General features: G+C 41.0%; 7 protein-coding genes across 9 annotated transcripts; 2 read left to right on the top strand and 5 right to left on the bottom strand.

Moving 5' to 3' along the window:
* The first annotated feature begins 5647 nt into the window (after nt 1–5647).
* On the top strand, nt 5648–6815 carry LOC124311327 (neurogenin-2-like). Its single transcript, XM_046775772.1, has one exon. It carries the CDS (start codon nt 5735–5737, stop codon nt 6626–6628), a length of 894 nt encoding a protein of 297 aa, XP_046631728.1. The 5' UTR covers nt 5648–5734; the 3' UTR covers nt 6629–6815.
* Nucleotides 6816–8982: 2167 nt separating this feature from the next.
* On the bottom strand, nt 8983–10268 carry LOC124311438 (protein LSM12 homolog A-like). The gene is made up of 5 exons (XM_046775932.1): nt 10066–10268; nt 9732–9865; nt 9556–9665; nt 9365–9491; nt 8983–9300 (listed from the first exon to the last, which is right to left on the bottom strand). The coding sequence occupies exons 1-5, from the start codon at nt 10187–10189 to the stop codon at nt 9223–9225; spliced, it is 573 nt and encodes a 190-aa protein (XP_046631888.1). The 5' UTR covers nt 10190–10268; the 3' UTR covers nt 8983–9222.
* A 644-nt stretch (nt 10269–10912) lies between these two features.
* Nucleotides 10913–13325, bottom strand: LOC124311179 (tubulin alpha chain, testis-specific-like). The gene is made up of 6 exons (XM_046775547.1): nt 13171–13325; nt 12629–12689; nt 12534–12555; nt 11487–12456; nt 11180–11425; nt 10913–11113 (listed from the first exon to the last, which is right to left on the bottom strand). Exons 1-6 carry the CDS (start codon nt 13171–13173, stop codon nt 11063–11065), a joined length of 1353 nt encoding a protein of 450 aa, XP_046631503.1. The 5' UTR covers nt 13174–13325; the 3' UTR covers nt 10913–11062.
* Nucleotides 13326–13927: 602 nt separating this feature from the next.
* LOC124311180 (tubulin alpha-1 chain-like) lies at nt 13928–16330 on the bottom strand. The gene is made up of 6 exons (XM_046775548.1): nt 16177–16330; nt 15648–15708; nt 15555–15576; nt 14503–15472; nt 14195–14440; nt 13928–14130 (listed from the first exon to the last, which is right to left on the bottom strand). The coding sequence occupies exons 1-6, from the start codon at nt 16177–16179 to the stop codon at nt 14080–14082; spliced, it is 1353 nt and encodes a 450-aa protein (XP_046631504.1). The 5' UTR covers nt 16180–16330; the 3' UTR covers nt 13928–14079.
* Nucleotides 16331–16783: 453 nt separating this feature from the next.
* LOC124311181 (tubulin alpha-1 chain-like) lies at nt 16784–19162 on the bottom strand. The gene is made up of 6 exons (XM_046775549.1): nt 19022–19162; nt 18491–18551; nt 18398–18419; nt 17339–18308; nt 17031–17276; nt 16784–16961 (listed from the first exon to the last, which is right to left on the bottom strand). Exons 1-6 carry the CDS (start codon nt 19022–19024, stop codon nt 16911–16913), a joined length of 1353 nt encoding a protein of 450 aa, XP_046631505.1. The 5' UTR covers nt 19025–19162; the 3' UTR covers nt 16784–16910.
* Nucleotides 19163–19631: 469 nt separating this feature from the next.
* Nucleotides 19632–23399, top strand: LOC124310932 (GATOR complex protein MIOS-A-like). The gene is made up of 12 exons (XM_046775101.1): nt 19632–19918; nt 19977–20429; nt 20494–20686; nt 20756–20972; nt 21038–21153; nt 21227–21412; nt 21478–21582; nt 21653–21879; nt 21940–22073; nt 22142–22280; nt 22350–22696; nt 22755–23399. Exons 1-12 carry the CDS (start codon nt 19789–19791, stop codon nt 23097–23099), a joined length of 2592 nt encoding a protein of 863 aa, XP_046631057.1. The 5' UTR covers nt 19632–19788; the 3' UTR covers nt 23100–23399.
* Nucleotides 22964–26283, bottom strand: LOC124311018 (actin-related protein 5-like). 3 transcript variants are annotated; one of them, XM_046775261.1, is made up of 12 exons: nt 26057–26282; nt 25898–25995; nt 25452–25833; nt 25252–25382; nt 24967–25191; nt 24704–24907; nt 24558–24628; nt 24293–24491; nt 24003–24226; nt 23810–23928; nt 23629–23745; nt 22964–23048 (listed from the first exon to the last, which is right to left on the bottom strand). In XM_046775261.1, the coding sequence occupies exons 1-12, from the start codon at nt 26169–26171 to the stop codon at nt 23020–23022; spliced, it is 1914 nt and encodes a 637-aa protein (XP_046631217.1). In that variant the 5' UTR covers nt 26172–26282; the 3' UTR covers nt 22964–23019. The 3 variants fall into 3 exon arrangements, with proteins under 3 accessions (XP_046631217.1, XP_046631216.1, XP_046631215.1); XM_046775260.1 differs by lacking the exon at nt 22964–23048 and adding an exon at nt 23243–23369 and having other exon boundaries at nt 26057–26283; XM_046775259.1 differs by lacking the exon at nt 22964–23048 and having other exon boundaries at nt 23442–23745.
* Between the last annotated feature and the right edge of the window lie 38 nt (nt 26284–26321).

Here is a 26321-nt window from a genome sequence, read left to right as displayed (position 1 = left end):
CAAGATTTCTTTATTTAGCGCATTAAGCGCACACACTGCGGGGTAGACTATACACACTAAACCATCATCTTCCTTCTTTTGAAAATTATTTTTTTTTAAAACCAACCAAGTCCGCTTCGTTTGCGACGCACAATAGGCCGGCCTTTCAGAGTCGTTCAACTTGAATGAAATTTCAAAAAATAAGGGACCGTGGGTAGCACACATCTTCGCCGATGAACTTGCCAAGACTTCAAAAAAATATTCAACTCATACTCAAACCGGTCGATCGTATACTTTTTCTTTCGATTAAATTAACGGTCATTACTAAAATATCCTCCAAAATTTATAAATGTTTTTCTCCCCCCAACGATCGATCGGTTGAATGTGAAATAAAAAAATAAAATTTCCATTGAAAAATGGTAACAGTTTGCGCGTACAGATTTTCGCTTTTACTCGCTAGAGTCGTTTTGTGATTTATCAACGCGATATACTTCACGCCCTCCGCGCCAAATGAATCGGATTTTAAAGGGGGTTCTACTTTTTATTTTCGTTGTCGCTCTGCTTTTCAAAAAAACCTAAGTTGACAATTCCTCTAATGATATGCGCATACATTAAAGTATCGACAAGGAGTGTTAAACTTTTTTTTTCTTTTTTTCAATTCTAGTGTAGCGATCCTCGAGATGGCGTGACTCATCGATCCGTTCCTTCGTTTCGATTTTTAAAAAATAAATAAATAAATAAGCGTATCAAAGTTAAGTGGAATTTTATTTGAGAAAAAAAAATATATTGCCGTTGACATATTTCCAACCCCCCACTAGAAATAGCAGACGAGGATAGATAAAGTCTAAATTACAAGTAGGCTGTACGTACTCTATAGTAGTAGACGCCGGACTGGTACTATATTTGCGTGGGCAGATGTTCCTCGCGGGCAACGATTTAAAAGGCCCGCTTCAAAAACTCCTATACTCCTCCCCATCACAACCACCCCCTTTCTTTCTCTCTATCATTCCCTCCCCCCTCTATCTAAATCGTAATGATAATGATAAAAACTACTATTCTGACGTATAGATTCTATACAATAGCGTCACATGTATTGGGTATCCCCTCCTAGGCAGGAAAGAATAAAAAAAAATACTAGAAAGCTGGATCACGATAGCAAATAATACGTAGCTTTAAATACCCTCTAATGCCATTGTTGGCTGGTGTCGCTGTATAACGTAGCGTGCTGTTTTTTGGTCGCGTGATCCCCCCCTACCTCGTGTGTTGTTGAATCCATCGCAAAAACAAGATTTCCCTATTGTGTCGCTACCACCCGACGGTAGTATACGACGCCCATGCAGAAAGGTATTTTTTGAGCGGGGAATTTGAACGAACGAATTTTAGATTAACAACAAACACTTTCCCCCTTCAATAAAAAAAAACAAAAATGAAATCAGAGAAGAAGAAAATGGACAGGAAAAATCATTTACGGGCAAATGACATTATTTTCTGGCAATGCAATTTATTCGATTTTAGTTGGCTGACTTGTCAAGGGGGGCCAGCCAGCCCGGACTCTGCTCGTTTGATGGCCGAGCACAAAAACGACGCCAGAGTGTTGGGGACGTCATGCTGATTCCTGGTGGGGTGGCGCGTCTCGATTCAAAACGAGAAGAGAGCTGCGCGCCAGCTCCGAATCGGTGCCTGTGCACACACGACGCCAAAAGCAACCGAGTCGCTCACAAAAGAAATGAAAAAAAAGGGATGCTGCGCTGGGGTCAATCGCGCAAGGCTTTACCTACTCTTCTACTAGTAGCAGCAGCTAGTCGAAAACCATCGAAGAAGAATATCAAAAGAGAGTCTCCCCAACTCTGTGAGCGCACACCCGTCAGAGTGGAGCGAAAAGAGATGGAGGGAGGGTTGTGTTGTGTGCTGAATGAATCTATCGCCCTCTATAAAACTCGATAGAGAAAAAGGGGGAGGAGGAACATCATCCAACAGAAATTGGGGTGGGGATGGCTGGTGAGGGTGATTGAAGAATAGCGTCGATTAAAAGTAGACTGCAGACCAATTCCTCATGTCTGATGCCCCGCCAGCCCAGATTTTTCCCCTCTCTCTCGTCTATTTCTCTGCATAACCATCACCGTATACTACGAGGCACAGAGTTCTAGCTGTTCGTCGTCCCATATGGCAAATCCATATTTTACGTAAATAACATCCCGAATAGAGGCCTATATTTTATAGACGAGATTACGGCCGAACGTCCAGCATCGTAGCAGGGAAACAAAGAAAAATGTATTCTATTCCGGGTAAATAAATAACCCGATATTCTTTATTCCCTAGCTGCGAATCTGTGATGGATGAAAGCTCCGGTCATTATCCGGGATTATTATTTGTCCCCGAAAAAATTCGACGATTCACATTTGTCAAGAGATCAACGGAATAATTTCATTCAAAAGGGTTAAGGATGATTGTAGATTCAATCGGATATAATTAGGTGGGGAGGAATAATACTGGGCCACGTTGCATTTAATGTCAGCGTGAAGCGCGACCAATCGGCACAACGAGGAGTTTGTCCGGGGCAGCCATTCGACTCGGTTTCTGATCATTGTCACAACACAAGTGTCTAATACTAAAAATACCGCTCTCTTCTCTGTGTCGAATGCCGCCAGCCCCAATTGATCAAAAAGCGTATCGCCGCAGTCCATTACAAGTTGACACTTGTTCACACAACAAAAACGTCGATGGCTATAGCAAAATCAACCTGAACATGTGTGTGTCTTTTCCCAGTAGCAATTCCTTCAGACGATGTCTAAATCCATCATCGATGTATTTATTCACCGTCGACTAAACTTGACTTAGGAAAGGACTCTATCGCCGAGTCTATCGCAAATGTTCACGGGGAAGCGCCGGATAATAACCGAAGAAATTAGTTGAATCCATCCGGATGATGGATGAGCCGATCACCAGAAAATCCCAAGAATGTTGTCCCTTTTTTCTTTCCTATTTTAGCGAAAATTCTATTCTTAGATGAAAAAAGGATAGAAAAAAAGGGGTTGAAATAGGAGGTGTCGTTCTACTAAAGAGAAGATCATTAACACCTTCCCATAGTGTCCAGAGTTCACTTTCTCGGGTGTCACACACAATGACACACACACAAAAAATAAGAATTGAAAACAAGTATTTCTCCTCTTGTACTATATTCACACTAGAAATAGTATCCATAACTTCATTTTTTGTTGTTTGCGGGGGACTTTGTCGGTTCTCCCAAAAATTCTTCAATGATCGATGAGACGCTTGAAAACGAAATTGAATTGTTTGGAATTGTGTCAAAGGCCGCCACAAGGAGCAAAACGTTGGTCGGCGAACCTTTTTATTCTCGAGCACTGGAAACTGATCCAGTGCCGCTTGCGGCTGCTCGAGTCAATGTAATCCGCCGGCCAACAACATACACTGTGTGGAATGGCAGGTGGTCTTGTAAGAGAGAGGGGGGAGTTCAAAAAAACAAAGAGTATGTAGGTGTTTCCGCGAGTCTCATTGATTTCAAAAAATAAAGAAGCGTAACCGAGAAATAAAAATTGAAAGCAAAAAGAGAGCGCGCGAGCCATGATTACGAGTGCGTATAAGCTGGAGCGCTTGTTCAACTATCAATTATCTACGCCCCCGTGTATACTTTGAAGGAGCTCTCGAAACGATAGAGAATACGAGCTCATCAGCTTTTTTTCCTGGCACCACCAGGTTTTCTTTTTGTAGATTGTGTCGAGTGCCGCCACTTGTAAACTGCGCCAGTCTGTCTCGTTTTTTATTTTTTTTTTATTACAAACAGGAAATAATCATTTCCTACTGTGTAATTCTATTCATCAACTTTTCAATCAGAAAAAGCGCCAACTTTCAAATCGCGATGAGATACAGCCAAACAAAACACGGCGTAGATACACACAGGCGAAAAACGAAAGTGATTGTTGATCAACAAACGATCAACAGAGAAGAGAGAGAGTGTTGGCTTTGTAGCAGGCGGCAAACACCACACACACAGCACGCGCGTCCCCCTGTGTCGCCCGTGTTTTTCTACCAGGAGTCCCATATCCCCTCCTCCTCAACAAGTGACAGGTGGCGTTAGGGACTGGCTGGGTCCTCTCCGCATCGTACACACACACATCGACACCCTCCATTTTCTTTTTCTTTTTTTCGAAAAAATCTACGAGTTAGACTCATATGGATATAGACCCTCACTCAGCTGGTATAGACATATATAAGCCGGAGTAGTAGTAGTAGTAGTAGTAGGTTATAGGATCGGATTGATCCCAATCGCATACGTGTCTCATTTTCCACGCGTGGTCGACTTAAGCCCATGTAACGGGGGAGGCGAGCTCACTCTTCTTTCGGGGTAATCTTCCGCTCTCTTGTCTTTTGTTTACTCATCGATGAATTGAAAACATCATCATCGTCATCCAGTTGCATAAACCAGCCATCGGAAATTTGTTTGTTGGGTTAGTTTTTTTTTTATTTACTCCAGCGCGGATATGTTTAAATTTTGGAAAAAAATACATCTACGATGATTCCTCGTTGATAACCAAAAGGGTAAACTGCGATAGTACAAAAGATTCAAAGAACCTAGGACGTCAATTAAGAGGCCAGCTGCGCAGCTGTTAAGAGGGTTGACATTTATGTACGCGCTCTGTTCAGCTTACACATAGCCGTATGACTATATATACAAAGGAACGTACATGATGACAATTTCAAGTTTCTTTTGGGCTGTTTTGTTTCGCATTGGCTTTTTTTTTTTTAAAGATTGAGACACAGTCGACATACGTAATGACTCGGAGCACTGGAGGAGCTATGAATAGAGCTAGGATATGCAAATCGGGTCCCATAGTCTCCCCTCTAACATTAGCATTCATCGTGTCAAAGAATTTTTCCATTCACACGATCATTTAAAGCCGACCTCCCTGCGATAATTCCCAATTATTAAAAAACACAATCACCCAAATGATGACGGAATTCAGTCCCCTGTGGAGCGGCGGATACTCCACGTACAGTAGTTGAATCAATTACGTCTAAAACTCATTTCGTTTCGTTAAATGACAAAAATTGCAAAGGGGAGCTGACCAAACGGGCGGCAGCACACACAGTAGTACCGAAAAATCAAATTACTTTTCGATAAAAAGAGAAAAGTGGCGGATGAACAAGAGTCGAGAGAGCAACTGCACAAGAGAAAAGTCGAGTGGCGACATGGACAAAAGAGAGCGGGGGATGCATGTATATAGTTCTTGGATCAAAAGAGAAGCCAACGAAAAAAAAAAAACGATTATTCATCGTGTGTTTGAAGTTGATCACAAATGTATATATAAAGGTTGAGCGAGGTTTATTTTTTTCCTCCTCCTCTGTGCGGATCAAATGAAAAGAGCTCTTTAACCAGAATGAGAGAGAGAAGGAAAAAAATGGGAAAATTAGACGTCGGAGAAACGAAGGAAAAGAAAGACCAATTGGGGGAGAGACAGAGTTAATCGTCAGCTCCGCCCATCGTGTAGACCATATAGCAAGAGCTGGACCCAAAACCCCAAGAGTGGGAGGAGTTTTCCATCAATAGACGGGCGCTCCAGTCCTGGGCTCCGGCAACCTGACCTTTGTTGGGCGCAGAGGTTTAAAGGCGAGGTCGGTGAGCGTCCACCGGCTCAGTTGCAAGCCTCCATCCATCCGGATCGAGTCTACTAGCAGAGCAAATCAACTTGAAAACTGAACCAGTTTGTTTTGAATTCCATCAATTTCCTTTTTAAAAATGTCGTACGAAAATGTTGATTTGGTTCAACTGTTGAACGAAGTCAATTCAAACACGAAACCGCGTCGCAAATCGTCGAAAACTGTTCCGGCCGCAATGGAAGACGATCCGCAACAGCAGATCCGCAAGAAGCGCTACAGCAAATCGCGAGTGAGGGCTCGCAGTCCGACCCAGGTGATGCGGATCAAGCGGACCCGTCGAGTCAAAGCCAACGACCGCGAACGCAACCGCATGCACATGCTGAATCACGCCCTGGATCGACTCCGCACTGTCCTGCCCACCTTTCCGGAGGAGACCAAGCTGACCAAAATCGAAACTCTCCGCTTTGCGCACAATTACATCTGGGCCTTGTCTCAGACTTTGGATCTCGTCGGAGGACACGATCCATCGGGCGGAAGCATCCAGGTGAATGTCGGCAACGTCACGGTCAGCATCAGCGACCAAGGCAGTTCCATCACATCGACAACAGCTCCTGACCATACCGTCATCCCCTGGAACAATCGCCGGACGGTGGAACCTGCTCTACCTCCATTCGATTCGTCGTCTTCATCTTCATCCTCTTCCTGCAGCGGAAGCGTCGGCGAGGGCGGAGGTCAACTGGCCAACGACTATTTCGACGTCTTCGTCAATCAACTGGCCAACAAGAAAACCGACCACTTCCAGCAGTTCCAGCCACAACCACCACCTCAAATTCAACAACAACAGACGTGGCTGCCGGCCACTCCGGCCATTTCCAATCATCAAATGACCAATTGGACGACGTCAAACAATCAGTACAACGAGTATCACCTTCCCTATTCTTCCACCGGATGCTCCGTCGACAGTTACTACTCGGATTCCTCGTCAAGTTCGGGATATCACGACATGCTATCACCCGAATTCCCGTGTGTATAAAGAAACAACAAACGGCAATGTCAACGCACACACACAAATTATTTGGCCTTTCTCTCATATCATTCTCTCGACACTTTTGTATGCAAATCTCCCAGGGCTGCTGAAAAAAAAATGATCCAATGATTTTATATCAAACCCTCCCACAATCCCTCGACTTGATCTATTGTAAATAAAACAGAAATTCTGATCCGAGTCAATAAAAAAAAAGTTGAATCTCATTTACATGTGTGTTTCATTCATTAGAAAATTCAATTAAAATTCATTAGCTGAAAAACCTTTAATTTCATTAAGCGACCTGAATCCCATGAAGGTAAACAAATGAAACTATGGAGACGAGAAAAAGTGTACCAAGACCCAAGTGTAAAATGTACACAAAACATGGCGTCGGTTGATCTTTCAGCTAGGCAAAGTTGGTGCATACAGTCTTCAGCTCCAATGATTCTTTTGTTGAGTGCCGACTCCCCTATAGCTCTATAGTGCACAGTACGACGTAGACAGCAGCACACAGAAAAAAGATACAAAGTCCCCTCAGACTATGGAAGGGAGAAACAAAACCAAAAATATTGGAAAGATTCCGCTCGAATGGTTCCTGACAGTCCCCTACAGACGCAACATATCGATCGGTATTTTCATGAAATGGGAAAGACATAATAGCGAAAGGAGGGAATTTTAAACTTTGGCACGCACAACTTGTAGCAGCCAGCACAGTGTTGGCCAGCAATGCGGTTGATGAGTAAGTTACATAGTAGCTCACCACTTAGCTAATCAGACAAAACTTTCAGCAGCGGGGGGTTATTATCACAAGAGTCTTTTGCAGTTCCGGGGTGTGGATGCCAAGCTCATCTCTTGTGTGATAGAGAGCCAAGAATGGTTAGAGTCGCGTGCCGGTCGCGTGACTGACGTAGGCCCCTTGTCAGCTCAATATTTACTGGCTAATTCCTCAAGTCAACAAGTGAGCAGCTAGTGACACGTGTCGTAGTGTCTATTGACATACAAACGGCTGATAGACTCATCCAGAGATGCTACAACGACTAATGTACGAACCCATTTCGTTGATTACAGCATCACACGTGACGCGAAATCCAGCGATTTCAGTCGCTGGCACGCACGTTTGTTTTTGTAGTTTCAAACGAATGGCCTAATCTGTTTTTACGATCTGACTGAAATTTACATAGAATAATACGTACGTACGTTCTAATCATCAAAAATGGGGATTTTCAATAACTTATTCAAGTCCTTTTTGCTGGTCAAAGGTTTAAAGCTATTATCAAGCTAAGCCTTTGGACACGTGGGAATAAGAAACTTGTTCGTGAAAAATCCAAAAATGGCGAGTTTGAAAAAAAACGTGACTAACGAATGACCAATGAACGCATAGCATTTGACTAGGGAAACAAAGGATTTCACAGAAAACCAAGAATAATAAAAAGACCGGGACTTATCAAAGTTTGAACAGAGACTGTCCCACGTTGAAACCATATGGAATTTCGATGGCTGCATTCACGAAAATAGTCTGTAAGTTCACATTCACACAAATTTAGTACACAAATATAGGATAACAAGAACGAATGTTTAATGAAACTAATCACTGAAATGTCTTGTGAATCACTTTGATTCCCGCTCAATTAGCTCTGGTTTCAGCCAAAATATGTAAATGAGACGGCGATTGAAATTGATAGTACTTGATACACAGCTGCCATGTTTTTACCTCGTTCACAGATTTATAATGGGATCTGAATTTAATTGATGCTATTTACTTATTAAGGATATTAAAAAATTTATACATTTGTTCAGAAATGAATTTGTCAAGTTCAAAAAGAAAATCACTAACTTGACATTTATAAAATAAATTAAAATTGAATGAGCATTGAATGAGCATCGATGCCACCTAGCGACCAGTTTTCAAGTCAATCGAAATAAAGTTAAAATAAAAGAAAAAAATCTTTAATTTTGTTATAAATATGATGATTCGGGTTGGCGTTATCTCAGAAGAATCAACAATTGACAAAATCAATATTACCTTTACTTATCAAATATAACCCGGTCAGCTGTGACATTGTAATCTCATGAGAAGGAATTGAGTATTGCAATAGCTATCACTATCAATAAAGTGTTTGTTGAAGTATTTTACTTAGATAAAAATAGTGAGAACTCGAAAACTTGCTTATTGATCGATAAGAAAACGAATAATATAAAAAATTACTAAGTTGTACTGGCCGAGTGAAAAGTGGTCTAAATCAGAACAAAAAATGCAGTATCACACAAAATCCAATTTGCCAAGGCCAATTGAAATCAGTTGGCTACAGCAATAATAATTTCACTCAATATAAGTACTTAAAATAAAAACTCAATGAAAGTAAACAAGAAGTTATCATTGTATATCATCTCGCCATTTCATACGCCACTACACGCTCCGAAAATCATCAAGTATTTTTTAATCGGACGTATTTTACAGCTGTGAAGAACCAGCATTCTCTTTGCTTGTTTGAAGTTGTTGTATTTATTTATTATCTAGAATTTTTGAGAAGATGGTGAAGCAGGATGGAGAAAATGGTACTGGTCGTCGTGAAAAGAGTGGGGCCATATTTCGCCTGATTTCACGGAGAAGCTAATGTATTACTGTTTTCACTGCTTCCTCCTTTTGTATCTGAATGGTCTTTCATGTACTTTTCAACCTATAAAAAGAAAATAAAATCTTAGCTTATTTGATGTTTAGTAGTGATTAACCCAGACACTCACAATTTTTCTAACATGGTTCACAGCCTTTTCCATATTGCCCTGGACATTTTCTGGATGATACGGGGGACTAATTGTCACTTGATCCATGACTCGAATGTTTTTGCCTTCCCATGCAACATCCTCAATCCTGTAGTTAATTTTTATAAACAATAGATTATGTTGTTTCTCTGATTCCCTGCTGTTATCCTCACGTTCGTTTGACAGCATTAAACAGCTTAAGCCCTTCAGGAGAAACACCAGACTCCAGGGCAGTTATCATGTGTTGTTTTCTTTCTACTTCCATACGCACCCTTTTCTTCAGCTACCAATCGAGGATAAAAGATGTATATAGCATGTTTGATAAAAGTAAATAGTATTTAAAACTTACTCTTTCGACATTCTGAACTGGATGGGGAGGTGGAGAAGAAGTTGCCTCTCTCTTTACTTGAACATCACTCACTTGCCCAAGATTTACAACATGTGCATCGTTGACAGAGGGTCTTCCACACGAAGAAGGTGATTCTGAAAAGAGCAGAGGGCTATTATTAGACTGAATTCAAATATTCCTAACAACAAGAAGGAAGAAAATGAGTTGCACAGTTTGAAAAACGAGTTTATAGTTAAACAAACAGCGTGTGCCAAGGAAAAAAAAAGTATGAGCGTGACAAGTAGCCGACAAGAGCGTGAGTTATCGGTTAAGTTAAAAGAGCCGGTAAACTTACTGAGAATCAGCATTTTGGTAGGTTGATCAAAGGCGAGGACTTCGCCTTCGATCACTTGATTATGGCATGTTTTGCACGAAACTAGACTTCCGACCGAAAAGTACTCATTGCCATCCGACGCCATATTTTGGCTCCAGAAGAAACAGAAAAAATTCTCCAAAAAACGGGGCGAGACACAACAACACTCCGATCAGACAACGCTGGTAACATCAAGTAAAAAGTAGGCGGAGTCTAGCAGACATGCCGGCCGCCCGGGCACCCATAAACCCATTCCCCTACCTTCTCTTTATTCCAAATTCCGCGTTATCCCCTGCGTTTGACAGACAGAAGTGACGTTGTCGTTCATTTTTTTTTAATGTCGTGCGGGAATTATAATTTTTTTAAAATTTATATCTTAAGTTTCGCCGTATTTTATTCAATATTCTTTTCTTGTGGTAGTGGATAAATAACCTACTCATATATTTTGCATTTATTGGTGAATGTCTGTGGAACTAAACAAGCAGATGCTGATGCAGCTGTCAGCTACGTTTATGATGCAGTTGGCATTCACGACATTTCAAGTCAACTTAAACTATGCGGCAGTTTTATTGATGTTCTGTAAAGGGGTCACATGTGTGTTTGTCAAAAACATGACGCATACAGATGTTGAAGACCACTACGTTTTCTACCAACCACATACCTAATCATAAGAATAAATTCATCTGATTTTAATATCACAGAAACCAGATATTCCAAAGTATGCTTATACTTGCATTAATGGAAAATTTCTTAATTATCTTTTTCATAGCTGAAAAATATTGCTGAGTAACCGACCAAAAGACGTTGGAAATAAAACATGACAAGAGGATTTAACGCGAGAAGTATCATATTGGCTTTAAACGCTCTAAATAAATAGAGCAATTAAGACGAGAAACACTAGAAAGCAAGCAACAAGCACCTGCCACTAGATAAAAGGGGTACATGTTTTTCTTGGTTAACAAGGAATGATAATTTTCAATTAATATTCATCGCCACCTTCTCCCTCGCCTTCGACGGAATCCATACCGACCTGTTTTACAAAACAATAAAGATTATAAAATCATCTAGTGGGGTAAATCTTAATCAAACTGTTTACCTCCTCGTAATCCTTCTCGAGAGCGGCCAAATCTTCACGAGCCTCAGAGAACTCTCCCTCCTCCATACCCTCACCGACGTACCAATGGACGAACGCACGCTTGGCATACATCAAATCAAATTTGTGATCCAAACGAGCCCAGGCCTCGGCGATGGCGGTAGTATTGGACAACATGCAAACAGCACGAGAAACCTTGGCCAAATCACCACCAGGAACGACAGTTGGGGGCTGGTAATTGATACCGACCTAACGAGGAGAAAGAAATCAATGAGAACCAGCCTATGGGCAAATGCTATAAAAAGACTACCTTGAAACCAGTTGGGCACCAATCAACGAATTGAATGGAACGTTTGGTCTTGATGGTTGCAATAGCAGCATTGACATCCTTGGGGACGACATCTCCGCGGTACAACATGCAGCAAGCCATGTACTTTCCATGACGGGGATCGCATTTCACCATCTGGTTGGCCGGCTCGAAGCAAGCGTTGGTGATGTCTCCAACGGAATTCTGCTCGTGGTAAGCTTTTTCGGCGGAGATGACAGGGGCGTAGGTAACAAGTGGGAAATGGATACGAGGGTACGGGACCAAATTGGTCTGGAATTCAGTCAAATCAACGTTAAGGGCTCCATCGAAACGAAGAGAAGCTGTGATGGAAGAAACGATCTGGCCAATCAGACGGTTCAAGTTGGTGTAGCTGGGTCGCTCGATATCCAAGTTTCGACGGCAGATATCATAAATAGCTTCATTGTCGACCATGAAAGCGCAGTCGGAATGTTCCAAAGTAGTATGGGTGGTTAAAATCGAGTTGTACGGTTCAACGACCGCAGTGGACACCTGTGGAGCAGGGTAGATGGCAAACTCCAGTTTGGATTTCTTGCCGTAGTCTACCGACAAGCGCTCCATCAGCAGGGAGGCGAATCCAGACCCAGTGCCTCCACCGAAAGAATGGAAAATGAGAAAGCCCTGAAGACCGGTGCATTGATCGGACAACTTGCGGACACGATCCAATACAATATCGACAATCTCCTTGCCGATGGTGTAATGACCACGAGCGTAGTTGTTAGCTGCATCCTCCTTTCCGGTAATCAACTGCTCAGGGTGGAACAAAGAGCGGTATGTGCCAGTGCGAACCTCATCAACCACAGTCGGTTCCAAGTCGACGAAGATAGCTCTTGGGACATGTTTGCCTGAACCGCATTCGGCAAAGAAAGTGCTGAAAGAGTCATCGATTCCACCAGCAACTTTATCGGACGGCATACGACCATCAGGCTGAATTCTAAATACACCACGTCAGTTAATTTTTAATCAAGACATAGAATATACTTTAAAACATGTCTTTGGAAAAATTCTTACCCATGCTCCAAGCAATACAATTCTATAAAACAAATACATAGAAAATGGAAATCAATAAAATGTCTCTTATGACTTATATAACTTTGATAACTTACCCCAGCAAGCGTTACCAATCTGGACTCCGGCCTGTCCAACGTGGATTGAGATACATTCGCGCTGTTGAGAAAGAAAAGCAATTAATGAAATTCATGTTCAGGAATGTGGAAAATAAATTTTCAATTTTAAGGAACAGAAACCGGACGCCAGCAAAATATGAAAATCCGAAATAAACCACACGATGAACAAAGTCTACAATCAGAAACTTCACTTGGCTTAAGAATATGAAACTCAAGATGCAGCCGGAGACTAAGAGAAATCTCGGATGGCGACCATTTGCAATGATGCTTAGGGCGGGACCGGCAATGCGGTCATGGTGCTGCATTTGGGCATGCCTTCGGAGGCCATTTTACCCACAAAAATTTTGAGAGTCGCAGTTCGAAAATGGGAATTTACGTAAGTCTAGTGTGAAGCGACATTCCATCGGTAACCCCAATTCATTTCCAGCAAAAGTATTCAACAAATCACATGAAAATTTCAACATCGACATAGTTTTGGAATAAGAAAATAAATGTAAGATGTGTCATGATGACTAACGTACCATTTTGAGGAGTGTTCTGAGATTGAATTGAGAATCTGAGAGAAAGAAAGTTGAATCGAGCGTTTATCACAGAGCAACGAAGTAATGTCGTCCTCTATGGAAAACGGTTCTCGGGATACTGACACGTCTCTCGTTGGGCTCTACAGAGCACGCAGACAAGCACCTGGTGGGGAAAAAATCAATCTCGACCTTCCAGAAAGATGATGGCCGTTGGCGTTGGCGGTGGCGATTGTCTAGACTTGAAAGATGGAGAATAAGATAACAATTTGAAAACCAGCATTTTAACCGATAGTTCGATATGGTTTTTAAAAGAAATGGCGGGAATTACTATATTATACCAAAAATATAGTCTAGCTTTTATTTGTCAACACTGCTGGCAGGTTTGTTTTATTGACTTTTCATAATTGGACAAGAATTCCAATCGATCTGAAGGAAAATTGTCTGGATGAAAGTTATATAATTCTTTACGGAATGTAAAGAAAAAAACAAGCCCTGCATTTATTAATCCTCGAGGACGAACCTTAACCGTAAAAAATATTTATTTCGATTTTACGAATAGCCGGAATATCTTTCAAATAAGTGCCTAGAAAATATTTCCCCTCCGGTATTTATGACAAAACGTTTTCAAAAATGTGCGCAGTAGAGCATTGATCAAATGATCACTATAATCTGAATTATCTCTTTCATATTTTTTAACCACGATTTATTTCTTATTTGTTCCCGTTGTAAGAAAAGAAGACAAATGAAGTATACCATATTAAATGTGCGAATATTTTTATTTGCTTGTAAAATAAACTCAACATTGAGCAATTGAGGAGCAAATGAATATTATGGAAGCAAGCAACAAACACGTAGCCACTACATTAAATGGAATATGTTTCTGGGCGATATTCAATGTATATATTTTAATTAATATTCATCGCCGCCTTCTCCCTCACCTTCGACGGAATCCATTCCGACCTATTACAGAAGCAAAATGGGTTATTATATTTCTCTTGTAAAAAACTGTGATCAAAATTATCACCTCTTCGTAATCTTTCTCGAGGGCGGCCAAATCTTCACGAGCCTCGGAGAACTCTCCCTCCTCCATACCCTCACCAACATACCAGTGGACGAAAGCGCGTTTGGCGTACATGAGATCAAATTTGTGATCCAAACGAGCCCAGGCCTCGGCAATAGCGGTAGTGTTGGACAACATGCAAACAGCACGAGAAACCTTGGCCAAATCACCACCAGGAACGACAGTTGGGGGCTGGTAATTGATACCGACCTAAAAGAAAATTATGTCAAGATTACTGAAATGTTCATAGGAATGTATAGATGTTAAATAACCTTGAAACCAGTTGGGCACCAATCAACGAATTGAATGGAACGCTTGGTCTTGATGGTGGCAATAGCAGCATTGACATCCTTGGGGACGACATCACCACGGTACAACATGCAGCAAGCCATGTATTTGCCATGACGAGGATCGCATTTGACCATCTGGTTAGCTGGCTCGAAGCAAGCGTTGGTGATGTCTCCAACGGTCATCTGCTCATGGTAAGCTTTTTCGGCGGAGATGACAGGAGCATAGGTAACAAGTGGGAAATGGATACGAGGGTACGGGACCAAATTGGTCTGGAATTCAGTCAAATCAACGTTAAGGGCTCCATCGAAACGAAGAGAAGCTGTGATGGAAGAAACGATCTGGCCAATCAGACGGTTCAAGTTGGTGTAGCTGGGTCGTTCGATATCCAAGTTTCGACGGCAAATATCATAAATGGCTTCGTTGTCGACCATGAAGGCGCAGTCAGAATGTTCCAGAGTGGTGTGGGTGGTTAAAATCGAGTTGTACGGTTCAACGACCGCAGTGGACACCTGTGGAGCAGGGTAGATGGCAAACTCCAATTTGGATTTTTTACCATAGTCGACTGATAGACGTTCCATCAACAAAGAAGTAAATCCAGACCCAGTTCCTCCACCGAAGGAATGGAAAATGAGGAATCCTTGAAGACCAGTGCATTGATCGGACAACTTTCGGACACGGTCTAGGACAACATCAACGATTTCCTTGCCAATAGTGTAGTGACCACGGGCGTAGTTGTTGGCGGCATCTTCCTTGCCAGTGATCAACTGCTCGGGATGGAAAAGTTGGCGGTAAGTGCCAGTACGAACTTCGTCAACCACAGTCGGCTCCAAATCAACAAAGACTGCTCTTGGCACGTGCTTTCCCGATCCACATTCCGAAAAGAAAGTGTTGAACGAGTCATCAGATGCTCCCGCAACTTTGTCTGACGGCATACGCCCATCAGGCTGAATTCTAAAAATTTTAAATGATTAATTTGTCGTAGAGATAAAGCAATTAGAGGAAATGAATGACTAGACATAAGATTTAATCTTACCCATGCTCCAGGCAATAGAGTTCTAAAGAAAAATAAAACAGAAAGGGAGGGTTAAAAACTATTTCTTTCATAAAACATGTCTAGACATCTCACCCCAACAGGCATTTCCGATTTGGACTCCGGCTTGTCCGACGTGGATTGAGATACATTCGCGCTGTAGGGGGAAAATATGTGATTACATTAAACTTTCGAAAATAAAATAAATTTTGACGAACACATTGGGCACAATAATTATATTTCCTTTCCAAAATAATTGTTCAGTAAGCACCGAATAACGTGTCAAAGGAAATCAGATCAAGGACATGCATTGTGACACCCCAACTGACAGGAAGTTTGAATCGCTACCGGCGACCATTTGCAATGATGCATAGGGCGCCAAGGGCGGGACCGGCATGCGGTCATGCTTCATGCACTTGGGGGCCATTTTAAAAGTCAAATTTTTGGAAAACTCACTAGAAAATGACAAATTTGCTATCGTAACTCGTATTAATGGCTCTACATGATCTCATAGGATTATCAGTGCATCCGTGTTACATAAATCGTAACATTCATACGACAGATAGCTAGTTACATAAACATATCGCACTTGAATTAATAAGGAAATAAAGTTTTACTAACATACCATTTTCAGAAGTGATTTGGAATGGATTCGAGTTAACTTTAATTAAAGTGGTAACAAAAGCGAGCGTTTATCACTGAGCAACGAAGTAATGTCGTCCTCTGTGGAAAACGGGTCTCGGGATACTGATATGAGTAACGGAAAGACTGCGATAAAGAAAACGGAGAGCCTATGCGTCACCTGGCGGTTAGAAAATGTCACTTTTTGAATTCACGCTTAACAAGGCCAAAACCGCCAAAACGTTTTCCTTGCGAAGCTTTGTAAGAGACATGGCAAATACTCGTTCAATAATCCGGTTAAATATTATTATCAGATTTTGCCATTATAGTGATGAAAAACTTCTTTAAAATAAGAATATTTAAAAAAAAGGTTTCTACGACCAGGAAATAATTGCCTTGTAGAATGCATAGAGGTTTGAAACATATATGTCTATGGTGATTCTTTTATATTTTGTTTACTTCTTTTTTCATTTTTTGCAAAGGCAGCTCTTAAGGAAGACATGATAGAGATCCGATAAATTTTGAATCGCAAATGCCACTATACTTTGGAGAATTCAATTTTTGGTTAGCGTGTAAAATTACTAAATAAGAAATAAAGATCAAGAAGAAAATGCAACACCAGAATTTTCATATTTGCTCGAAAGGCTTTAAAAAGAAGATATGGAGACACGAAAAATACTAATCAGACACCTGAAGCTAGGTTAAAAGGAACCATGTTTCCTTAGGTAATAAATTGGTTTAATATTCGTCGTTGCCTTCGCCCTCGCCTTCAACAGAATCCAATCCCACCTGGAATTTTTGAGAAAGCAAATGACAATAACCACGTAATTTAAATATGAAAAACACATTAGTCAATACCTCCTCGTAATCTTTTTCGAGAGCGGCCAAATCTTCACGAGCCTCAGAGAACTCTCCCTCCTCCATACCCTCACCGACGTACCAATGGACGAACGCACGCTTGGCATACATCAGATCAAACTTGTGATCCAAACGAGCCCAGGCCTCGGCGATGGCAGTCGTGTTGGACAACATGCAAACGGCACGGGAAACCTTGGCCAAATCACCACCAGGAACGACAGTTGGGGGCTGGTAATTGATACCGACCTAATAAGAAACAAGATGGATTACAATGGACTACTGCTGTAATTACTATAATGCGACCGTACCTTGAAACCAGTTGGGCACCAATCAACGAACTGAATGGAACGCTTAGTCTTGATGGTGGCAATAGCGGCATTAACGTCCTTGGGTACGACATCTCCGCGGTACAACATGCAACACGCCATGTATTTGCCATGACGGGGATCACATTTGACCATCTGGTTGGCCGGCTCGAAGCAGGAGCTAGTAATCTCTCCGACAGTCAATTGCTCATGATAAGCTTTTTCTGCGGAAATGACCGGTGCATAGGTAACAAGCGGGAAGTGGATACGAGGATATGGGACCAAATTGGTCTGGAATTCTGTAAGATCGACGTTAAGGGCTCCATCGAAACGAAGAGATGCCGTGATGGACGAGACAATCTGCCCAATTAATCGGTTCAAGTTGGTGTAGCTGGGTCGTTCGATATCCAAGTTTCGACGGCAGATATCGTAAGTGGCCTCGTTGTCGACCATAAATGCGCAGTCTGAATGTTCCAGAGTAGTGTGAGTAGTTAAGATCGAATTGTATGGCTCGACGACGGCAGTGGAGACTTGAGGTGCTGGATAAATGGCAAATTCCAATTTTGACTTCTTGCCGAAATCGACAGAAAGTCGCTCCATTAAAAGTGAAGTAAATCCGGAGCCAGTGCCTCCACCAAATGAATGAAAGATAAGAAATCCTTGGAGACCGCTGCATTGATCGGACAGTTTGCGCACTCGATCAAGCACCAAATCAACAATTTCCTTTCCAATGGTGTAGTGGCCTCGAGCGTAATTGTTGGCGGCATCTTCTTTTCCAGTAATCAACTGTTCCGGATGGAAAAGTTGGCGGTAAGTGCCAGTGCGAACTTCGTCAACCACAGTCGGTTCTAAATCGACAAAGATTGCTCTCGGGACGTGCTTGCCCGAACCGCATTCAGAGAAGAAAGTGTTGAACGAGTCATCGTTTCCACCAATGGTTTTATCTGAGGGCATACGGCCATCAGGCTGAATTCTATATGGGTTACATAATTAATGTTGCATGAAAAAATCAACGAAATTGAGATGTACGCAATAATGGAAATCATTGTAAAATATTCTTACCCATGTTCCAAGCAATACAGTTCTAAATTAATGAATAAAAATAAAAATAAATTAAATTTCCTTTTAAATTTCGGTTTACGTTATATTTATTACCCCAACAGGCATTTCCGATCTGGACTCCGGCTTGCCCAACGTGAATTGAGATACATTCGCGCTGTCGAAACAAACAAATTTGATTAGTGCTTGCATTGTATCAAGTGACGTCATTAATCCGAATTAGACGAGGAACTCTTCGCAAATCCCTCCCTTTTCAATCAAATTTAACAGAATTTTAAGTGCCATATGTAACGTAACACCGGACATTCATTATTGATTGGGGGGAGAGCAAACAGGAAATCCGAGAAATTTCAGCTGGCGACCATATGGATAGATGCTGGGGGAACACCGACAACGCGGACCGGTAATGAGACTTTGGGGGGTAGCCATTTTTAGGTTATTTTGGATGTCGCAAAAGAAAAATCGCAGCAGAAAACCGATAGTTTCGCTAATACAATTAGAGGTCAAACTATCGCGTTATTTAACACGCAATACAGATGGTACGAAGGGGATTATGACGACATTTCAAAGGATTCCTACACGCACAATTCTCAAAGTAACCCAAGCACATTAAACGGACGAACGTACCATATTGAGAAGTATTTAAAGCTGTGGATTGACGATGTAGTTTGTCGTGCGTGGGATCGATGAGCGTCTTTCACAGAGCAACGAAGTGATGTCGTTCTCTATGGGAAAACGGTTCTCGGGATACTAAAGGAGATCGAAGAGGCGAGAGAGCCTGCTAAAAATAGCGGAAAAAGAAGAGACACCTGGCGGTTAAAAATGTACAGCCTTCTTGAAAATACGAATTCTAGTGGTTTAACCGGTGAAAAGAGGATTTAGCGCAGTCAAATATGAAAGTTGGTCTTGACGCTAGAATTCTCACAGTATTTCTTCAACAATCAAGTATTGAATGTGGTTATCGCAGCATAAAGAGAAGCAAATAATGAACTGTCTGAAGAAGGAAACAAAATTACGTAGAAAGTTATAGAGGTTCGTTTAATAAAGATAAAGAACCCATTCACCTGGGATATTGCTGTGACTGCGAAACAATATACCGAATACAAATTCGCAGTTTCCGATTCGTTCTGGTCGATAGCAGAATTAACTTGGTCGCACGCACCAAGCGAAACTAAAATCCTTTTACGCGCCTAAAAATGCCTATGTGCGAGACGTGATTCGTTCATTTATACCTAGAGGGCTCTTAGCGTTGTAAACAATTGTTCGTCCCTCATCGCCACTTACCGATTGTTGAAAAATTCCAATTTTTAAATCCTTTATCACGTCTTCCACCTGGTTGACATTGATTCCTTAAATTTTGTGTTTTCCGTACAATAAAAAAGATCTATTTTCCAATGGCTGGTGGACGTTTGGAAGTATTTTGGTCCCCTAACAGCCAGGACAAATTCATCACTTGGGGGAGTGATATTTCGCTCTATCAAGTTAAAAATACTTCCGTTAGAGATGACATTTCCTCGACACATAGTAAAAAACTATATTACCTTATGATTGTCATGTGTTTATATTTTATTTTCTATTTCAGGCTTTCAGATATCGAATAGTAGTAGGGCTTACCAGCTAGGTTCGTTAACAGATGTATCATTTGCTAAATGTCTGGCATGGCTCCCTGTACCAGAGCTTGAAGGAGTTATTGCCATTGGCCAGATGAATGGAAGAGTTATGTTAACATCAGTACTTGGTTCTGGAGAAACTTCCCCCTTAAATGGAAAAGAATATGCATCAAAACATAACAGACAGTGCAACACATTAGCATGGGGTCTAGCTGAGCCTTATGTCCTTGCAGCCGGGTTTGACAAACACAGATCTGAACATGGATTGATCTTGTGGGATGTTACTAAAGGTGGGAGTGATGGTAACAGACCTTTTCTGGAATCAGCATTTGGAGACACAATTACTTCTGTAACATGGTTCAGTCATTCACAAACAATGGCAGCTGGGGTCAATAACAAGCAACTTCGTCTGTATGATTTAAGAGGTAAAAAAGTTCAGCATGATTTCTTACCATTAACAATAGTAACACTTTTAATTTACTTTCCCAGATGGACCAAAGCACACAAGTTCAACAAATACTCGTGCAGTATTTTCAATCATTCAGGATCCTTTTGTTAATCACAGAATTGCATCATATAGCGATAATGCCGTATGCATTTGGGATGTAAGAAATTTTGAGAAGCCTGTTCTTTCACTCCAACAGAATAAGGCCGTTTCCAAGATATCCTGGTGCCCCACTCAGTAATTCCTCAAAATTATAGAATGGGAAAAAATGCTGTTGAATTAATGTTCAATTTTTTTAATCAACAGTCACAGTTTCCTGGGAGTCTTGTGTAAAGAGAGCACTTCTTTGTCCCTGTACGACATTCAAAATGCCAACGGTGTAGCGGCAGAAGAAATGGAACCCATTCCGTTGGAACGTGGATTGATTTTGACTGATCAGCAAAATGAAACCATATCTTCTTTTGCGTGGCATTTAAACGAAGAGAATCGATTACTTTATTCCACAACATCACTTAATATTAGGGTATTTTATCAAATAAACATATTGATGATAGATGTTACTTGTTACCATATTTATCCTTTTTTCAGGAGCATATAGTTGTTGATAGAATCACGCTTAATTGGTCACCATCGAGTAAACTTGTATGGAACTGCGGCAAAAAAATATTGCAGTACATCGATGAAACTGATTCCGTCTATACCAGGTAAGAATTTTGGTTTTGCATATTTAAATCTGATCACCAGTACCTTCTCTGAAATGGAAAACTTCAAATTTAGGTTCGGGGATGTTTCGGTAACAATGCGCCAGCGGGCAGTTGAAGGTTACGGACTTGAAGCTGATTTCAAACCTGATTCAGAATTAATGCAGGATGTAACGACCAGGGAGCTCTGGTCCTGGGTCGATACTTGCCGGAAGTTGGCTCAATCAGGAAATCCGCTAGGAGTTCACTTTATGGGTATTAGGTAAGGAAGTCAGCTCGAAATCGGAATACATAATTTGATATTAAAGATGGAAAAACTCTCGAAAGGTCTGCTTTGCGTTTGGATACGGATGGAGTTCTAAAATCAGAAGTATTCCACGTTCCCTGGAATGGTGTGGAGTCCGCAAAAATTTCACCTGTCTGCGTCTACAGGTAAATAGATCTTTTGAAGAAAAATTAGTGGACTACCTATTACAAAACCAAAAAAATTACGGCATTTCAGGAGTGAAGAACGGAACCAAGCATTGCGTCTGTGTGGTTGGCCGTACGATCCTGAAAATTCCATATTGGGACCATTGCTAGAAAAGCTTCAAGCGGATGCACAGGTTTCTCGGGCCGCTGCCCTGGCTGTTTTCCATATGAAGATTCGTAAAGCCATAAAGATTTTGACTCGTAGTGGTGTACAGAAAAATCAAGTGTCTTATCAGTTAGTCGCCCTCGCCTTAGCCGGTAAGTTTGAGTTTGAGTTCTAGTATAATTGCCAACATTTTACCTTTTTTCTTCTACAAGGATTTACCGATAATAGAGATACGCTGTGGCAGCAAGAAATATGCAATATGAATAAAACTGCTCTGGATGATCCATATCTGCGAGCAGCATTTTCTTTTTTGACCAGTCCATCGGAAAAATACGAAGCAGTCTTGGTATGGGGCCATCCATTTTATTCACTTTGATATTTATAATCATTTATATTTGCTTGTCTTAATAATAGAACGAAACAGGAATGACTGTTCGGGATCGAGTGGGTTTCGCTTGTTGCTTCTTGTCCGATACTCACCTAAGTGAGTATGTTGAACATCTTAATCGGCAGTTGACCAGAGAAGGAAATTTGGATGGGATGCTTTTAACGGGTAAGTTAAAATAGCTACTTTTTTCAACCTAAACTAGGAGTTTATACATTTTCATTACCATCATTCCAGGTTTGTCAGGTGAAGGACTGAATCTGCTTCAGAGTCATGTGGACAAATCAGGTGATATTCAAACAGTCAGTCTCCTCAGTTTACATGCTTCCAATCTTGAAGTGAGTAAAGACGGGCGAATGCAACAATGGGTCAACAGCTATCGATCTCTGCTTGATAGTTGGAGGTTATGGACGCAACGGGCAAAATTTGACGTGCAATTCTACAAAGGCAATCCCTCTGGAGCCGAAAAACCTCCACAGCAAGTCTATGTTTCCTGTAACTACTGTGGTAAAGGAATCTCAGTTTTCTCTGGTACTAAAGGCAAGCTTCCTTTAAATCGGAGCAACCCAAACGTGAAATCAAAGGTAAATTATATGAGTTGTAACCCGGTAACTGAATTTGACCATTGAGTGTATCTTACAGTTAACTGGCTGCCCGAATTGCCGGAATCCTTTGCCACGTTGCGCTGTTTGCATGATGCACCTCGGAAGCCCGCTAGCATCGTGGGGAGGACCTACTGAGCACATTTCCAAGAAACCGAGTGTGAATGCAGCATCTGGTGTATCTGGGGTGACTTCCAAGAAAACTCATCCGTTCGCCTCGTGGATTCTTTGGTGCCAAACATGTCGACACGGAGGACACAGTGCTCACCTACTAGAATGGTTCGCCGAGCACAGTGAATGTCCTGTCACTGGATGTTCTTGCCGTTGCCTAAATCTTGATACAATAGGCCACCACATTCCTGTCATTGCCAACGGACATGATTGAATAGTAGAATGATGCCTCACGGTTTGAGAAATTCAGGTTTGTTTTACGTCATAATGGTCTCTTGGTCACTATTTCATTGAAACCTTTGTTGGTAGGTCTTGTTTGTACAGTGTTTTTTTTTTCAAGGGTTGTTTATGAACTAGTTTTTGTCATCTATCGACCGTTGTTATTTTACTGTTTCTCTTTTCTCACTATTCAACTTACCCTCAATAATTCCTGTGATTTGAGCGTAGACAATGAATGCCACGTGAAATTGATCCTGTAGAAATGCTGAATGAAATAAATTGGTTCAATGACTTATTCAATCAACATTTCACATGCATTCTCAAGCCGATCAAAAAGTTTACGTGGAAAATTTCAATTTGTACTTCCAGCAAATCTACACAATAGAAACTTCTATAAAAAGTTTAGATTTACTGTTTCATCAATGCGAATCTCTTATTTGATGCGTGATGTTCGGTAAAGTAGTACGGGCCGCACTCTTGATATTCAGATCGAGAAAGGTAAGCGGAAGGAGGAGCTACTTTACCGAATTCACGAGCACCCTTCCAAGAATCTCCTGCTGGGTCGGCCGCTATATTGACATTGAAAGGAGATTCGAAAGGACGCATAGATAGGAGATCCTTTTGTAGTCTTGGTACTAGACCTAATAAATATCACCACTTACTAATAGGATTAAGATCATAATTTAAAATTTAAGGTACAATTACCAGGAATATTGGCACAACCACCAGTTACAAAAACGTTGCTAACCAGCTGCAGTTGAGTAGCAGGATCATAAAGTTTTACGACATAGTCTATCGTTTCCGAAATGCCAGCTTGGTGGGAGCTAAAAAAAAAAAAACAAAAAAACTGTCATTAATATTATTTCCTTTGAGATGTTAAAAAAATTTGTAAGCATACCCGATAAAGCTGGGTTGAAAGAAAAGCTCAGGAGCTCGAATACGTTCGGTGCCTATGTGAAGTTGATAATATTCAGCCGTGGGAACAAAACCACCTGAACTGCCTTCACCAGTGCTCGAAGAAGTTCCACTGTAGTTCTTGAAATTCGGGTCGTAACGCTTCAAGGCTGATTCGAGGTCATTCAGTTTCTCCTGTTCAGCCTCGCTGTCGGATCCTCCCCCATCCTGATCAATTGAATTAATTGAATGATGAGTCTTTTGAAGTGATCATGCAGCGATAATTCCACTTACTTTGCTGACTGCTTTATATATATCCCAATCTTCATCTTTCATACCAAACGTATCTTCTTTTTTCTTGCCCGGTCCACTGCTACCACTTTTTGCGAGCATACTTAATATGCGCATCCTCTCTTGGGCAGCTGCAGATTTTCTTTTCGTGAGTTCTTGACGACGCTGCTGTCTTTCTCTTCTTCTGGAAAGGATCTCTGTTCTACAAATGGATTCGACAATTCAAATTAAAGTTATATATGCTAGTGAAATTCAAATTAATTATTACCTCTGTTTGCGGATTCCTTCTAACCATTCTTGGAACTCTGCCGTCTCAGTGGGCTTCTTGGGTTCTCCTTCCTTATAAACATTTTGGAATGCCATTTCGTAGAAAAAATTAATAACATGTTAAACGATCGGCAATTAGTCAATTACCTCATTAGGATTTACTGCAGCTGCAGCCATTTTTTGTCGCGTTCTTGAAACGCGATCCTGTATATTCTGAATTTCTTGCTCTAAATGATGCTCGTCTGTAATTTCAGCTTGCCTCAATAGTTTTACAGCCAATCCATCATCGACTTCTGCCAATTGATGTTGAATAATCTGAAGCGTCTCCAAACGCTCTTCGTCTGATGCCAACTGTTTGGGAAAACGGTTTTTAAGTAATTTTTGTATTATGAGATCATCGGCAATATTACCCTCTCCTCGCGTTTCTTGGCGTTAATTTCGACCAGTCTTTTCACATTCTCTTTTCTACGCTGTTGCTGTTGTTCTAAATTCAAACTGGTTTCAGCAGCCGTAGGAGCTGGGATAAACGGCAATTGGATTTTTCGGACATTTTCGTCGTAAAAATCCCCGTCAGCCCATTTGCTCAGTTCTTTGAGATAATCTTCTGCTATGTATCCATAGTTATGTATAAGCTCCTAATTGTTTTTTAACTACCATAAGTCATTGATAAATAGAATCGTTATGAAATGAAATACCTCTGCTCGACTAAATGTTGCAGAAGATAAGTGAGAAGGATATTTTAACTGTAGCAAGCGATGCAAATAGGAAATCATTTGTAGTCCACCCAAATTTATTCTACGAATTCCTTGTGGATCACATTTACCGCCTAAAAAAAATAATAATATTGAATTGGGAATAACAGTAAGAATTTTTTTTTTTTTTCATTTGTTTATACCTATCACCGGTAGGATATGCGTTGTCTGATACCCGAGACGAACAACAAGAGACGTAGGAAGTTCAACACATGGTTTAGAAAAGTTATGTTGTAGGCTGAAAAGAGCATCTATTCCCACAGAGACAGCTGGTACTTGATAGCACTCAAATAAGAGTTCATTCATAAACTGCCTTGCTGGTGATGGATTGCATACAGCTTCAGTTAAAACAACAGGGTGATTGATTGAGCCTTCAGTATCAATCCCCAAATGTGAAAATGCATAATCAAAAACTGTTTCCACAGTATCTATCTGAGTAATGACATCTCGGTCAAAGGGAGATTTTAGTTGAAAACGGACAGCCTCGAAATTTGCTATGTCATTTCCAACCAAAATTTCTATATCCTAAATTACAAAGAAAAGGGAAATATTTAGCCAAGTCAAGAGTTGGTTTGGTTATCCAGTTTACCGATTTCCCCTTCTCCTTTCTTAGTTTAGCCATCAAGTTCCTAAAGGTTAGTCTTGGATTTGGGTCCACAGCCCACCCAACACGGCATTGGTACGACCCTTGATTTGATTAAGAAATTGATAAATTCATTACAATCCAACTTAATTATGGAAATGTTACCGTGATCTAAAACAATCGCCGGTGCATTATTTCCCTTTAGTGAACTGTCATATGTATGGTATATATCTGGAGTTGGTTTGACGTCTCGAAAAGTAAATACTTTATCTTCTTCCATTTTATAGAAACTTTAATTATCTACACTGATTAAATAACATATGAATTATTGTCAAAATTAAGAGTCAACTCAACACTGATTCGTTGGTATCGTCACACACTCTTTTTGAAGTTTGGCTTTGTTTACGTTAGCTTCATTTTCGTCTGCTTG

This window comes from Daphnia pulicaria, chromosome 8, assembly GCF_021234035.1.
Source record: "Daphnia pulicaria isolate SC F1-1A chromosome 8, SC_F0-13Bv2, whole genome shotgun sequence".
NCBI lineage: Eukaryota > Metazoa > Arthropoda > Branchiopoda > Diplostraca > Daphniidae > Daphnia > Daphnia pulicaria.
This window is presented reverse-complemented; position numbering and strand designations above follow the sequence as displayed.